Source organism: Populus nigra, chromosome 7 (genome assembly GCF_951802175.1).
Source record: "Populus nigra chromosome 7, ddPopNigr1.1, whole genome shotgun sequence".
Classification (NCBI taxonomy): domain Eukaryota; kingdom Viridiplantae; phylum Streptophyta; class Magnoliopsida; order Malpighiales; family Salicaceae; genus Populus; species Populus nigra.
In genome coordinates, this window is record NC_084858.1 from 7,187,432 (window position 1) to 7,199,944 (window position 12,513).

The 12,513-nt window shown below is 33.1% G+C and overlaps 1 protein-coding gene across 3 annotated transcripts; it reads right to left on the reverse strand.

Annotated features, from left to right (window-relative positions):
* Positions 1-7,899: 7,899 nt before the first annotated feature.
* LOC133699782 (B3 domain-containing transcription factor VRN1-like) lies at positions 7,900-11,511 on the reverse strand. 3 transcript variants are annotated; one of them, XM_062123243.1, is made up of 4 exons: positions 11,203-11,511; positions 8,817-9,432; positions 8,526-8,725; positions 7,900-8,436 (listed from the first exon to the last, which is right to left on the reverse strand). In XM_062123243.1, exons 1-4 carry the CDS (start codon positions 11,260-11,262, stop codon positions 8,167-8,169), a joined length of 1,146 nt encoding a protein of 381 aa, XP_061979227.1. In that variant the 5' UTR covers positions 11,263-11,511; the 3' UTR covers positions 7,900-8,166. The 3 variants fall into 3 exon arrangements, with proteins under 3 accessions (XP_061979227.1, XP_061979226.1, XP_061979225.1); XM_062123242.1 differs by having other exon boundaries at positions 8,817-9,906; XM_062123241.1 differs by having other exon boundaries at positions 8,817-10,746.
* Positions 11,512-12,513: the final 1,002 nt, after the last annotated feature.

The window sequence follows — 12,513 nt, forward strand, 5'->3', positions numbered from 1 at the left end:
TAACACAGCTAAAATTCATCAAGCAAAGCCACAAAAAACACAATTTTTCCATGACAGTTTTCTTCAAAAATCACTCACATTCGATAATTTTATTCTAACCCAACCAACCAATTCAAGGCACGCCAAAAATCCCCAAACTATGTTAATCAATCTTCCCCAGCAAAAAGCAGCCCCTCCCTGTTACCCCATCCCCGGATCCAGCCACCATATCCCGGGTGGAAGCATTGAAAATCAACCCTTGCTCTCTTTGTTTTTGAACAGTAGCCGGGGGGGAGAGGGAGGAGAACTGGGAAGGAGGAGTCCTGTTGCCCCTTGAATCTTTGTCCTGCTTCTATGTCTTCAATATTTGCTTCTTTGTTAATAAATAGCGAGAGAAACAGAGAGGGAACACGGGGAAACCAATAGGGAACAGGGGAATGGGAGAAACCGAGAGGGAGAGGAACAGGGGAAGGGGAATGAGAGAAACCGAGAGGGGAATCGACCGAGAGGGAGAGGGAACAAGGGGGATCGACCGAGAGGGAGAGGGAACAGGGAACAGGGAACAGGGGAATGAGAGAGGGGAATCGACCAAGAAGGAGAGGGAACATGGGGAATCGACCAAGAGGGAGAGGGAACAAGGAACAGGGGAATGGGAGAGGGCAATCGACTGAGAGGGAGAGGGAACAGGGAACAATGAACAGAGGAATGGGAGAGGGGAATCGACCGAGAGGGAGAGGGGAATGGAATTATAAGTTTAATTTGATACTTGTGAAGTCAGGGGAAGGAAGCTTTGAAGGATTAACTAGAGAATGTGAGCTCCCATTTTTTTTCATGTCTTTGTGCGAGAGTTAATGAGGGGAATTACATATGGAATTAATAAGGGGAATTATAACAGAACAATAAATATAAATTTGTGTTTTAGTTTACTTTGATTAATATATGATTAATGTTTGATTATATTTCTTATATATGGATAAATTTGTGGGACTATACCGGTAATTATATGGATTTCATTGTGCAATGTTTATTGTTGTGAACTTATGAATTGTATAATTTTGAAAACGGTTTTATCATCGAGAAATTTACTTTTATGGTCTTAAATAATATATTTTAAGACCTTGTTTGTTTAGGGAATCAGATATCATTGCCATAACTATTATACATTGTCAGCTTCTTTCAGTATAATTTATTGTATTGATTGTGGAAGTATTTTATATGCATTTTTTAATATTTATTTCCTCAAATTTTTAGGTTTTATTATCAGAAAACTTCACTTTCATGATATGGATAGTAAGATAATTCATGCAGCATGTATGGGAGCAGCTGTAACTGTGATAGCTACAGGGGTAGCTATTATTGAACAAGAAAGAAATAGAATTTATATACCAAAAAAACCACGTATAAATGCAATTGCTCAACGAGAATTCTATATTGATAGCATTTTGAATCGAGGTGATAGACATTGCGTTGAACAAATTCGTATGAAACCTGTTATCTTAAATAGATTGTGTGATGTTCTCACAAGTCGTGACCTATTACGATCAACTCAAAATGTGTCTATTAGGGAGTAAGTAATTGTGTTCTTACAAATAGTAGGTCAAAACCAAAGATTTCGTGTTATTAGTGGTATATACTATAGGTCTGTTGAAACTATCCATCGTTACTTTAGAATTGTTTTAAAAGCAGTTCTTAAGTTATACAAACACCTTATTAAAAATCCAGAGGATACAGTTCCAGCAGAGATAATGAATAATCGAAGATTCTATCCTTATTTTAAGGTATGAAAACAATACCAATATCTTTATACATTAATTAATCACATCTAGAAGAAAAGGTTATAAATTATTTTTTTCATGTTTATATAGGATTGTGTGGGAGCAATTGATGGTACCCATGTTCCTGCAAATGTTCCTGTTGAGATTCAAGGAAAGTTTCGAGGTCGAAAAGAAGGAACAACACAAAATGTTTTAGCAGCTATAACTTTTGATTTGAAGTTTATATATGTTTTAGCTGGCTGGGAAGGAAGTGCCCATGATTCACGGGTTTTAGGTGATGCATTATCAAGACCTAATGGTCTAAAAATTCCAAAAGGTATATAATAAAGTATGTATTATATACAATAAACATATAAAATGTCTTATTACATAAAGATAGTAATAGGTTTTTTTAAAAAAAATTTGTAGGGAAATATTATCTCGGTGATGCTGGTTATGGTATTCGAAAAGGAATCATTTCTCCTTTTCGTGGAGTTCGATATCACTTGAATGAGTTTACAGAACGTTCACCAGAAAATGAAAAGGAGCTATTTAATCTTCGACACTCTTCATTGAGAACCGTTATTGAGCGAGGGTTTGGTATTTTGAAGAGTCTTTTTAGATCAATTGATGGAAAATATTTTTGGTCTTATGAAACACAAGTAGATGTTGTGCTTGCATGTTGTATTATTCATAATCACATAATGGGGGTTGATCCTTATGACTTTCTTATGGAAGAAATATGTTCGGATAGTGAACCAATTAGATGAATAATTAACTTAAGTCAACGGGAGGAAAGGGAAGAGAATAGGGAGTGGATAACAAAAAGAGAAATGATTGCCTCAACCATGTGGAATGATTATAACACTCAAAGAAACTAGTAATTAAGTGTTAATTATATTTGTTTGTTTTTATTATGTCTTGCTTGAGTTTGTATTATATTTGTTATGTATTTGGAGTAGATGTTGACTTTATTATAATTTCTCTTTTAATTATTAATTGTAGTTTTTATATGAAATTTATTAAATCTAAATATTGTATGATTTTATTTTGTATAAATTTATAATTTTTTTTTGTAGAAATGAGTTCCACACATAATGAAAAATGCAAGGGCAAGCACTTCACATGGTCTAAGCCTATGTCTCACATGTTGCTTGAGATATTAGCTGAGGAGGCATTTAAAGGAAGCAAACCTTCTTCCACCTTTAAAGCAGAATCTTTTGTTAAGGTGGCTACAGAAATTAGTCAAAAGTTCAACGTGCAATGCGAGTCTAAGCATGTGGACAATCATCTCAAGACTGTGAAAAAAGAATGGGGAATAATAACCAAACTTAAAAATAAAAGTGGCTTTGGCTGGGATGATTGTCTGAAGATGATTACAGTTTCGAAAGATGTATATGATGAAGAAGTAAAGGTATGATAAATATTATACTCTTTGTAATTTTTATATTTACTTTTGTTTCTAAAATGTTATACAATGAACTAAAAAATTGCATATTCTAAACTTTATGAACAGGCACATCCCAATCATGACAAGTTTCTCAACAAAAAACTTGATATGTATGAGGCAATGGCAATTGTTGTTGGAAAAGACATGGTAACCGGAAATTATGCCAAATCATATGCTGATGTCAACATGGCAGAGAACATTAAAGAGCAATCAATTTCAATTGAAAATGAAGGGGAATATGAAGAAACTTTTAAGGGAAAAGAGACATCTTCCTCTAGTACACAAAAGAAGCAACATAGGAAGAGAAATCGCATGTATGAAGATGATGGTGTTGAAAAGTTATCTAAACATATTGGAGATGTAGCACTTGTAATTCAAAGCCTCAGCAAAAATCAACTTGATGTTAATGCGTTGTATGCGGAAGTGATGAAAATTGAAGGCTTTGATGAGATCACTCTTGGGGAGGCATTTTATCATTTGGTCCAAAATAAAATGATGGCAAAAGCATTTATGGCAAAAAATGCTAATTTGAGGAAAATTTGGATTCAGAATTTTGTGAACCAACACTACTACATGCCTACTTGCTAAGATGGTTTGACTATGTTTAAAATTTGGGTTCAAACTATGTTTGTTATTTGACAAGTATGTTTACTTGTTTAATTCGGTCTAACATGTTTATGTTTGTAATTTGAACTAATATGTATGTATATGACATCGAAACTTAATATTTATGCATGACGTTGTTTGATGTTAGAGATTTATATTTATTTCTTGATGTTTATTCGATATATATTCAAGGGATATTCAAGGGATAATTGCCTTTACCCGTAAAAAAAATATTTATCCAAAAAACCCATCAAAATATTTTTGAATCTATTTATCTTTTTAAAAAACCTTCATACCAAAAAAAAAACCCCAAATATATAACTCTTACCATAAACTAATTTGGCTTTCTTCATATGAAAAAAAAAACTTATTTTAAGCTTTTAAAATTGAAAAAAAATATCGTAATAGGTTTTACTTAAAAAATATTTCACAAACTTATTTCTATATAATATGATATGACATATATAATTATATTTTATAAAATAAGCTATGTATGAATACATATTTTAATAAAAAAAATTCATCATTATACTTTTTAGATTTCATTCTTTTATTGTAAGTGATTAAATATTTATATTAAATATTTTATATATATTAGATAAACTTGAAAAAATAATTAATTCATTAATAAATTATTTTCCAGTTCATTTTCCATAACATAACCAAACACCGGAAAGTGTTTTCCAGTTCATTTTTCATAACACTACCAAACATCGGAAAATACTTTCCCGGAATTCACTTTCCCCGGAATTCACTTTCCAAAAGGAAACAACTTTCCTACAAACAAATGGAGCAGAGTGAAATAAAGAGAAAGAGATCTAAATGATTTTTCATCCAAGAACACTACATTTACCATCTCTTCACTGTACAAAGAACACATTAAACTAGACAAAGAACACACATATCTCGTCTCTGTATAAAAACACCATTTTCATCTTCTTAAATTTGTACATGCTTGTCACTTCGAAAAATAACTCAAATACTAACTTAAGTATCAGATTGTCTCTCGTTCCTTATGAGACTTGTTTTATAGTTACAACTCATGCCTATAATTCCTTAGCCTGGGAAAGTCTACATTTTTCTGTGAATCTTTTTCATGACCTTATCAGTGGTGTCGTTTGTGAAATACTAAAAAAAAAGTCGGTTAATTCTCTTTCATCTTTTTTTCAAAAACTTTTCATAGGTGATAAGACTCCAGAATAGAGGAGAGTGATTGTTCTCCCTACAGGGACTCTAGCTCCTCTAGGACTCCAATAGATTTGCAATTAAGTTCAGTTATTCAACGATGTTATTGTAGTGATGGAAATGCATCTTCATATTCTTACTCTTACACAATAACAAGCCCTTATACATATACCAAGTATATATACACAACTCCACTTCTATAAAGAAATAAGGCAGAATGACATGTAAACGAGTAACACTCATATTCTTATATTTAAAAGGAGTTACATGCCTTTTCCTCACACGAGACACTCGAAACAATTCAATCTTCATCACGTCACTCCGCTAGAAAAAGACCTAGGAATGAGACAACCTTAATGACTTAATAAGTTCATGAGACACAACACAGTGCTCACCAAGAGTCTACACTTCATCATAGTGTGTTACACATTCAACTCTTTAAAGATTGTGTCTCTATAAAAGTCAGTCTAAATAACTACAAGGGACTCACAGACCATTGAGAATGCATATAAAATTTGAGAAGCCTCTTAAAACTTGTCACATAAGATACTGATGTTATGTGCAAATTTCTTCCAATAACACTTCATCGATCTGCACATGCATGGTATCACAGTCTAGAGTATGACTTTATTCTTCATTTTTATTATCTTAGGTCTAAACTAATTTCTCGCTTCAGCACAAGCATTCCTACAAAAAAAAAGTGCCACAAAACTCTTTATAGTCACACAATAAAAAGATAAAAGTACTAGGGCCTATCTCCAACATTTCAATAAAAAAAAATGCTCAATATGGAAAGACTTTTTAAACCTATAGCTACAGAACCTCTGATTAATAGAGTGTACAACTATTCTTTTTGGGTAAAGTTATACACCATCCTTGATAAAGATCTCCTTGAAGTGACCAAACAAGGTCACTTATATTTCTACGCATCTTCACCACGTTATTAGTCTTCAACAAAAGCATCTAAAAGAAACACCAAGAGGCACATCCATGATTGTCTGACGTTCCTTGAGCTCATAACCACACATTTGGCCACCACATAGATAGAGGCGTTAGTTATTATTCAAGGAAAAGACTTTCTATAACATCCACCTCAAAAAAAAAAAAATGATTCAAACACAAAGAACCTTAACATGTTTTGTCTTATTTTACTATGAAAACAAGTATGGCATTGACGAGTATCATGCACTCAAAAAATAGATATAACGATTGATCACCAGAGTTTACCTTCACTAGTTTGTGAAATAAAAAACAATCAAAGCTAAGAAAAGAAGTTTACATGCTTAACAATTACTTGAGATCATATAATCCACCATGGATTATACTAACATATTTGAATCTCCATCTTTTAAGCCTTTTAATAAAATAGTTTTTTTAACTAAGCTTCATAACTCAGTTCTAATATTCATGAATAGTGTTATTTATTACTCTTTATGAATAGTATTTTTCAAGGCTCAGTCTAACTAAGCTTCATCTCGGTTTGCTATTTTATGATTGGTATTGAACTTTTACACTTTAAGTATCCCCTCTCTTTAGTTGTTTAAAATCTTTCAAACATGTATGTTTTCAAGTTTTTTTTTGTGTTAATAAAACAAAAAAAAAGAAATTAGAAAAGAAGCTCGGTTGGGCAAAGGACTAACCAAGTCCTATAAGACTTGATTATTATTTATAAATGGTGTTTACTATTCATGAATAGTGTTTACCATGCAGAGCTGATTCAGAATAAGTCTTGAGTCCCTAAACTTGATCAGACCAAGCTCTACCCCATTATCTCTCTCTCGTACATTGCTCTTTTCAGTATAGTCTAATTTACTATTCCCAAATAATATTTACTATTTATTAATAGTGTTTATCATGCAAAGCTCGTTCAAGATGAGTTTGAGTCCCTAGACTCAGTCATGAATAGTATTTATCGTGCAAAGCTCCACCGCTCTCTCATTCTTTTCTCTCTCTTCCCTTGGCTTGGTTTGGTCGAGCTACCTTGTTTTACTATTTATAAATAATACTTGATTAATAGTACTATTTACATGGTACTATTCATGAATAGAATATTTTCTCAGATGTTTTTATAGATATTTCTAGATATTTTTCAATTTATATATTCTTTCACTTTGAAAAAAAAGAGAGAGATCCAGATGATTATTCATTCAAAAACACTATATTTATCATCTTCTTATTACACAGAGAACATATTTAATATAACAGAGAACACACAAATCTTTTTTCTATATAAAACATTATTTTTATTTTCTTGAATTTACACTTGCACTTGAGAAAAAAACTCAAATATTTTTCGTTTCATTAAAAACTTATTTAATAGATATAAAACTTCTCATTTAAGAAAAGTTTACATTTTTCTACAAAGCTTTTCCACGACTTTGATTACAATATCATACTGTCTATTCCAAATTCTTTGATTACAATATCATACTGTCTATTCCAAATTCTTTGATTACAATAGAGGGCTGGAAGGTTAAAAAATGAACTTGTCAATGTCCCCTGTCAAATCATGGTCCAAAAGATTCTGTTAATCACTGGTTTAACTTAAACATACCCTTATACAAAGAAGTTGGCCACCTCCCTCTATAACAGACATGCATGCATATTTAGCTCTCGTGCACAGATACTTAGCTGGTACCTCGCACGAAACAACAAACGTCTTGATGTTGAGCACATGGTTCCCAAGAGCCTACAAAGATGGTTCACACTACACGAACTTTATACCTAACTAACATTTATTTGGAAAACTTTTACCAAGTTTTATACTAAGGGAAGATGGCTTTTACATGATATTATATTCACTGTAGACGATACCAAACTCTCTTTCATCTTCCATGAAATAAAAAGGCAAAATCCCAACAAACAAGCAAAGCAGTCCATGGAAGTAGGGCAGTAAATGATACTTCAAACCGAAACGACAATAGATTAGGCCTAAGATCAGTTGTTCTGCTCCATTGAGGTCAACTGGATTGGACAGTATATTTACAGGCCTCCTCAAGCCACAACTTTCTGTTCAAGCACCTAAACAACTGAAAGTTCTACAAATTTGCTCTGACATCAAACATTTAAGTACCACAAACCACAGCCACAGATCATCCGAATTGAAAAGGGCGTTACTTGATAGAGTTTACCAATCCAGAAATGACTAAACATCAAATGTCTATCTAATTTCATGCAGATGGTATCTTATAGTTAAGGATGGTTCATAAGTCCACCATCTTCGAGAACTCGGAATACTGTAACTTTCAGCACGACATCTCTGGATTTCAGCAGCTCGAAGATACACACATCACCTTCCCCTAAATTATTTTCCAACGTGAATTCATACCATCCCTGGCTAAATTTAGCTCTGCCTCCTCTGTAAAGGCAACGAACTGGCCACTGTTTCCCATCAGGTAACTGAAGTTTCATAAACCCCGAAAGTCCATTTAGATTCTTCTCTGCAAAGCCAGATGGCAAATACTACAAAAAGAAAAGGAACTGCATCATTATGCAAAGCAAAGTATGCTGTGGATTGCAAATTTAGCATGGCAGATCAGTTAATAACTCACCATAATGCAACCCCTGTATAAGTATGATGGTCGTAGGACAACCCTACAATAAGGATTATCAGGTGCATATGCTTTAGCTGCATTCATTGCTCTTTCTCGTTCCTCAGCAGTGACGGTTCTCTTTCTTGCAGAAGCACTTTCATAAAATCTAAAGCGCATTTCACCATCGTCTTCGTTTGGAGATGACAGCTGCTGCTCATCTGCAGTTTCATTGAGTAGCTCAAAAAATGAGAACTTTCAATACTAATGGCATAGCAAGATGAAAAGAGGATCTGAGTTAAAAGAACTCACTGGGATCAACTTTCAGCCTTTTCCTTCCACGTTTTTTCAGTTTTGGTGTTTCTCCATCTGGGCTGTAGAGTTTCACTTCTTCTTGAGAATTCTTATGCTCGTTGTATTGAGCAAATACATTTCGTGCCGATTCATTGGCCACTTGTGAAACATTAGCACTCTTTGTTAAGTGCATATTCTCTTCACCACCCCAATTTAAGCAATTATTAAGTTTAGATCCACTGAGCAAATTCTGCAAGGCAGGAGGATTGTAACTTTTGTTGACTATCAGTTGTGTGGTGGGGATGCCTGAGCTTGCAGCACTGTCATCATCTTCCAATTCTTCAAATGCAAGATATATTTTCCCACTAAGAGAGTTGGAGTGATAATTTATCTCAGAAGTGGGCAAATTGAATATATGAACATTAAAAATTGCATTCCCCTCATATTGAAAGATCAAAAAGTATCCAATGTGAATAGCGAAGCGTTCGACAAATTGCTGCCAACCATCATGAAACCATAATTTTTCATCAGCTTTTATTAATCCTATGCGAGACACATGACCACCAGGAACAATGAGTCTCGCAAAACCCAATAAGTCATGTCCAAATTTCTTGACAAAATTATCTGGGATCCTCTGCAGAAAACCAAACCAAGTTAGGCTCCATTTTCCCCAAAGGAGAATCAAACATTTTGCTCCCATAATGTAGTGTTGCAGATGACGATAATGTGGATAAGCTCAACTCAATAAAAAATTTGCACAAGGTTGGATCGTCCCATTTCCTTATAGTTGACAGCAACTCTACAATGAAATGTAAGAAATTGTCTCCAAGTAGGCTCAAAATTTTAGAACACACGAACATAAGCTTTGTTTTGTGAGCAAACAATAAAGAAGAATACCAAGAGGTCCAAAAGCACATTCATCTCCAAAGACCCAAGCATGATGGTGTTTTATGATTGCTAATTTCATGAGCCACTCAAACCACAAAGCACAGTAGCAACTGCAGGCTACAGTTGATCCTGGTGAAACTAATTGTTTTTGTTTTAATTGAAAATGATTGTTTTTCTCAATGCCACCACTTGTTTCCATACATGACATCTTCTAATGATCCTACACATCAGGTTTGGAAAGATAAACCATCAGACAAATTTAATGCACAGTATACAACAGAACCTGCAAGCTCCTTGTCTAGATATCATCAAAATAAATAGGAAATGAAATCTAGAAGTTTATGCTTTTTCTAGAGGTCATAATCAGTGAGCTAAAGAAAGCTTTTCAAATCTCTAGAATGATTGAAAGCAAGTAGATTCATTAAAAACAATTCCATGCTTCATTTTGTCCAATTTTACTAAGCAATCTTAGAATAAAGTGACAATCCAGTACACCAAAACAAATCAAGACGTCAACTATTATCATGCTTCTTTAATTTCCAAGAAACCTTTATGAAGATAAACTAAAACTTCCATGTTGTGGTGGAATGTTATGTAATGCAAGAAGGAAATGCTATTCTACTTCCATTCCCTTGCAGTGAATTGTCATACATACTGTAGTTGTAAGCTAACGCTTTGTTTTCTTTTTTCTTTCTGCAAAACTATAACCAATTTAAATTAGCTGTATCATAGTATCGTAACCTTTTGTTGTAAATAATTTTCAACAAACCAGTAACCACCTTGTTTGATTGAATCAGAAACAAACCTAAACAAAACTCTACAAGCTGAACAAAGGATTTCTTCCAACAATATCTAAGCAAACATTTCTTTTCTCTGACATAATTCCATTCATGGACTCTCGATTGAATTATCAATTCTTAGTATCTCAAAACATATTTTTTTCAAAAGATATTTTCCAGAGAAAAATCCCGCTGTGCAAAAAACTGAGCTAAACAAAAAGCTACGAAAGCAGGATAATAAAAACCCAATTCCAGTTGGCCTTCCTTCACATAGTCCACTCCTAATCAAAGAAAAAATAGGGTTCTTGTCAAAACCAAGAAAAAGAACACAACAAAGAAGAACGAAAGAAACAAAATCTAGACAACTTTGACAAAACGAAGAAAAAGAACACAACAAAGAAACATGAAAGAAACAAAATCTAAACAACTTTGACAAACCCTTTTCTCTCTGGTATCACTCTGAATATCTTATCATCGAAAGAAGTTTTGGGTTTTTATCATTTCACAAATTGTATCACCAAGTTTCAAACTTTATGTAAACCAAGAAAACACATCAACGAAGCAAGACATAAGCAAAATCTAAACAAAACCCTTTTACTTAACTATCACTCCATTCAATCTCATCCACCGCAATCATTTCACAATTTAATTCATAAGGTTTAAACCTTTATCAAAACCTCACCTGAGAAGCAATAATACAAGCATGTAAAATAAGAGAAGGAAAGGTTTTTATATACCAGTCTCTTTTCTCTGATAGTGCCAGGGAGAATTAGCTTCTGAAAAAAAGGTCTAGGCATTTTTATTTGAGATTTTGGGTATGGTAAGACAGGGATGGAGTGAGGGAGTGAGTGAGGGAGACAATTTACATAATGATAAAGATCTGATTGAAAGATGAGTTTCTTTGATTTCAGATCTGCTCCTTTTCTTACACAACACTAAGTGTTTCCTAGTCAAATTGTTTTAAACCTTTAAAAAAAAAAAAAAAAAAACCTTGATCTAAAGGTGAACGAGTTGTGTGTTGTTTCCGTGACTCATTGAATTGGACATGTTCTGACTCGAAAGCCTGACCCAGGTAAGAAGTGCTAATAATAGGTTAATTTTTTTAGTTGTCTTTTTCCTTTTTTGGACAATACGGGACGGACAATCATTAAAGCGTAGAGAGAAGGATCCTCTGCTTTGTACTTTGTTGTACTTTTTTAATCTCCACCGTTCGATTTGTTGACCAATCTGCTCTTTCTTCTTCTGGAAAAAAATGGAAATTAATGCTTATACTTGGGAGTATGGGTTACAAAAGCATCACTCCTTGAAACAAAAATTTATATTCTTTACGGAATCTATTCATACAAAAACAAAATCTATGTTCTTATAAAAGTGGAGCGGAGATGCGTAAGAACATTCAACTTATTTGATGAATCTATATATACAAAAACAATTTATATTTTTTATCTTAATTAATCTTGTTCGACGGATTTAGATTATTTTATTATTTCTATGATTTTTATTTTAAATATTTGTTTGAAAGTGTGGTTGTGGTTGTTTTTCAAAGTGTTTTTCATATGAAAATATATTAAAATAATTTTTTTATTTTTAAAAAATTATTTTTAAAATTAACGTATCAAAACGATCCAAAATATAAAAAAAATAATTTTTTATAAAACATGATTTGTATCGTATTCTCAAACGATTCCTCAATAAAAATCAATCACAGAAGATCCAAATCCTATGAATGGAGGTATTGAAAAATTATACATTATATAAATGAAAGTGATAAAGGTGCATGCTCCGTTTCTTCATTGTGATATCACCTGTGTGTGTGTGTGTGTGTGTGTGTGTGTGTGTGTGTTGTGTGTGTGGATATAGCTCTTTCCACGCCAACGCAGGCTCCACATGGTGATCTTGAAAGCAAGTTGTTACAATGCACTCATCACTGTAGAAAAAAAAATCTATCTCAAGATTAAAATTTGATTAATCCGGTTAACTTGAAATTTTTTTGATATTTTTTAATTGATTTTTTTAATTTAATTTTTAAAAATTGGATTGATTAGAAA

Coding starts and splice junctions, on each gene's coding strand:
- LOC133699782 (XM_062123242.1), bottom strand. CDS start 9,498: ATGGGAGCAAAATGTTTGATTCTCCTTTGGGGAAAATGGAGCCTAACT. Junction 8,726..8,816: donor AAGGCTGAAAGTTGATCCCA/GTGAGTTCTTTT, acceptor ATGAAACTGCAG/ATGAGCAGCAGCTGTCATCT. Junction 8,437..8,525: donor TATACAGGGGTTGCATTATG/GTGAGTTATTAA, acceptor TTCTTTTTGTAG/TATTTGCCATCTGGCTTTGC.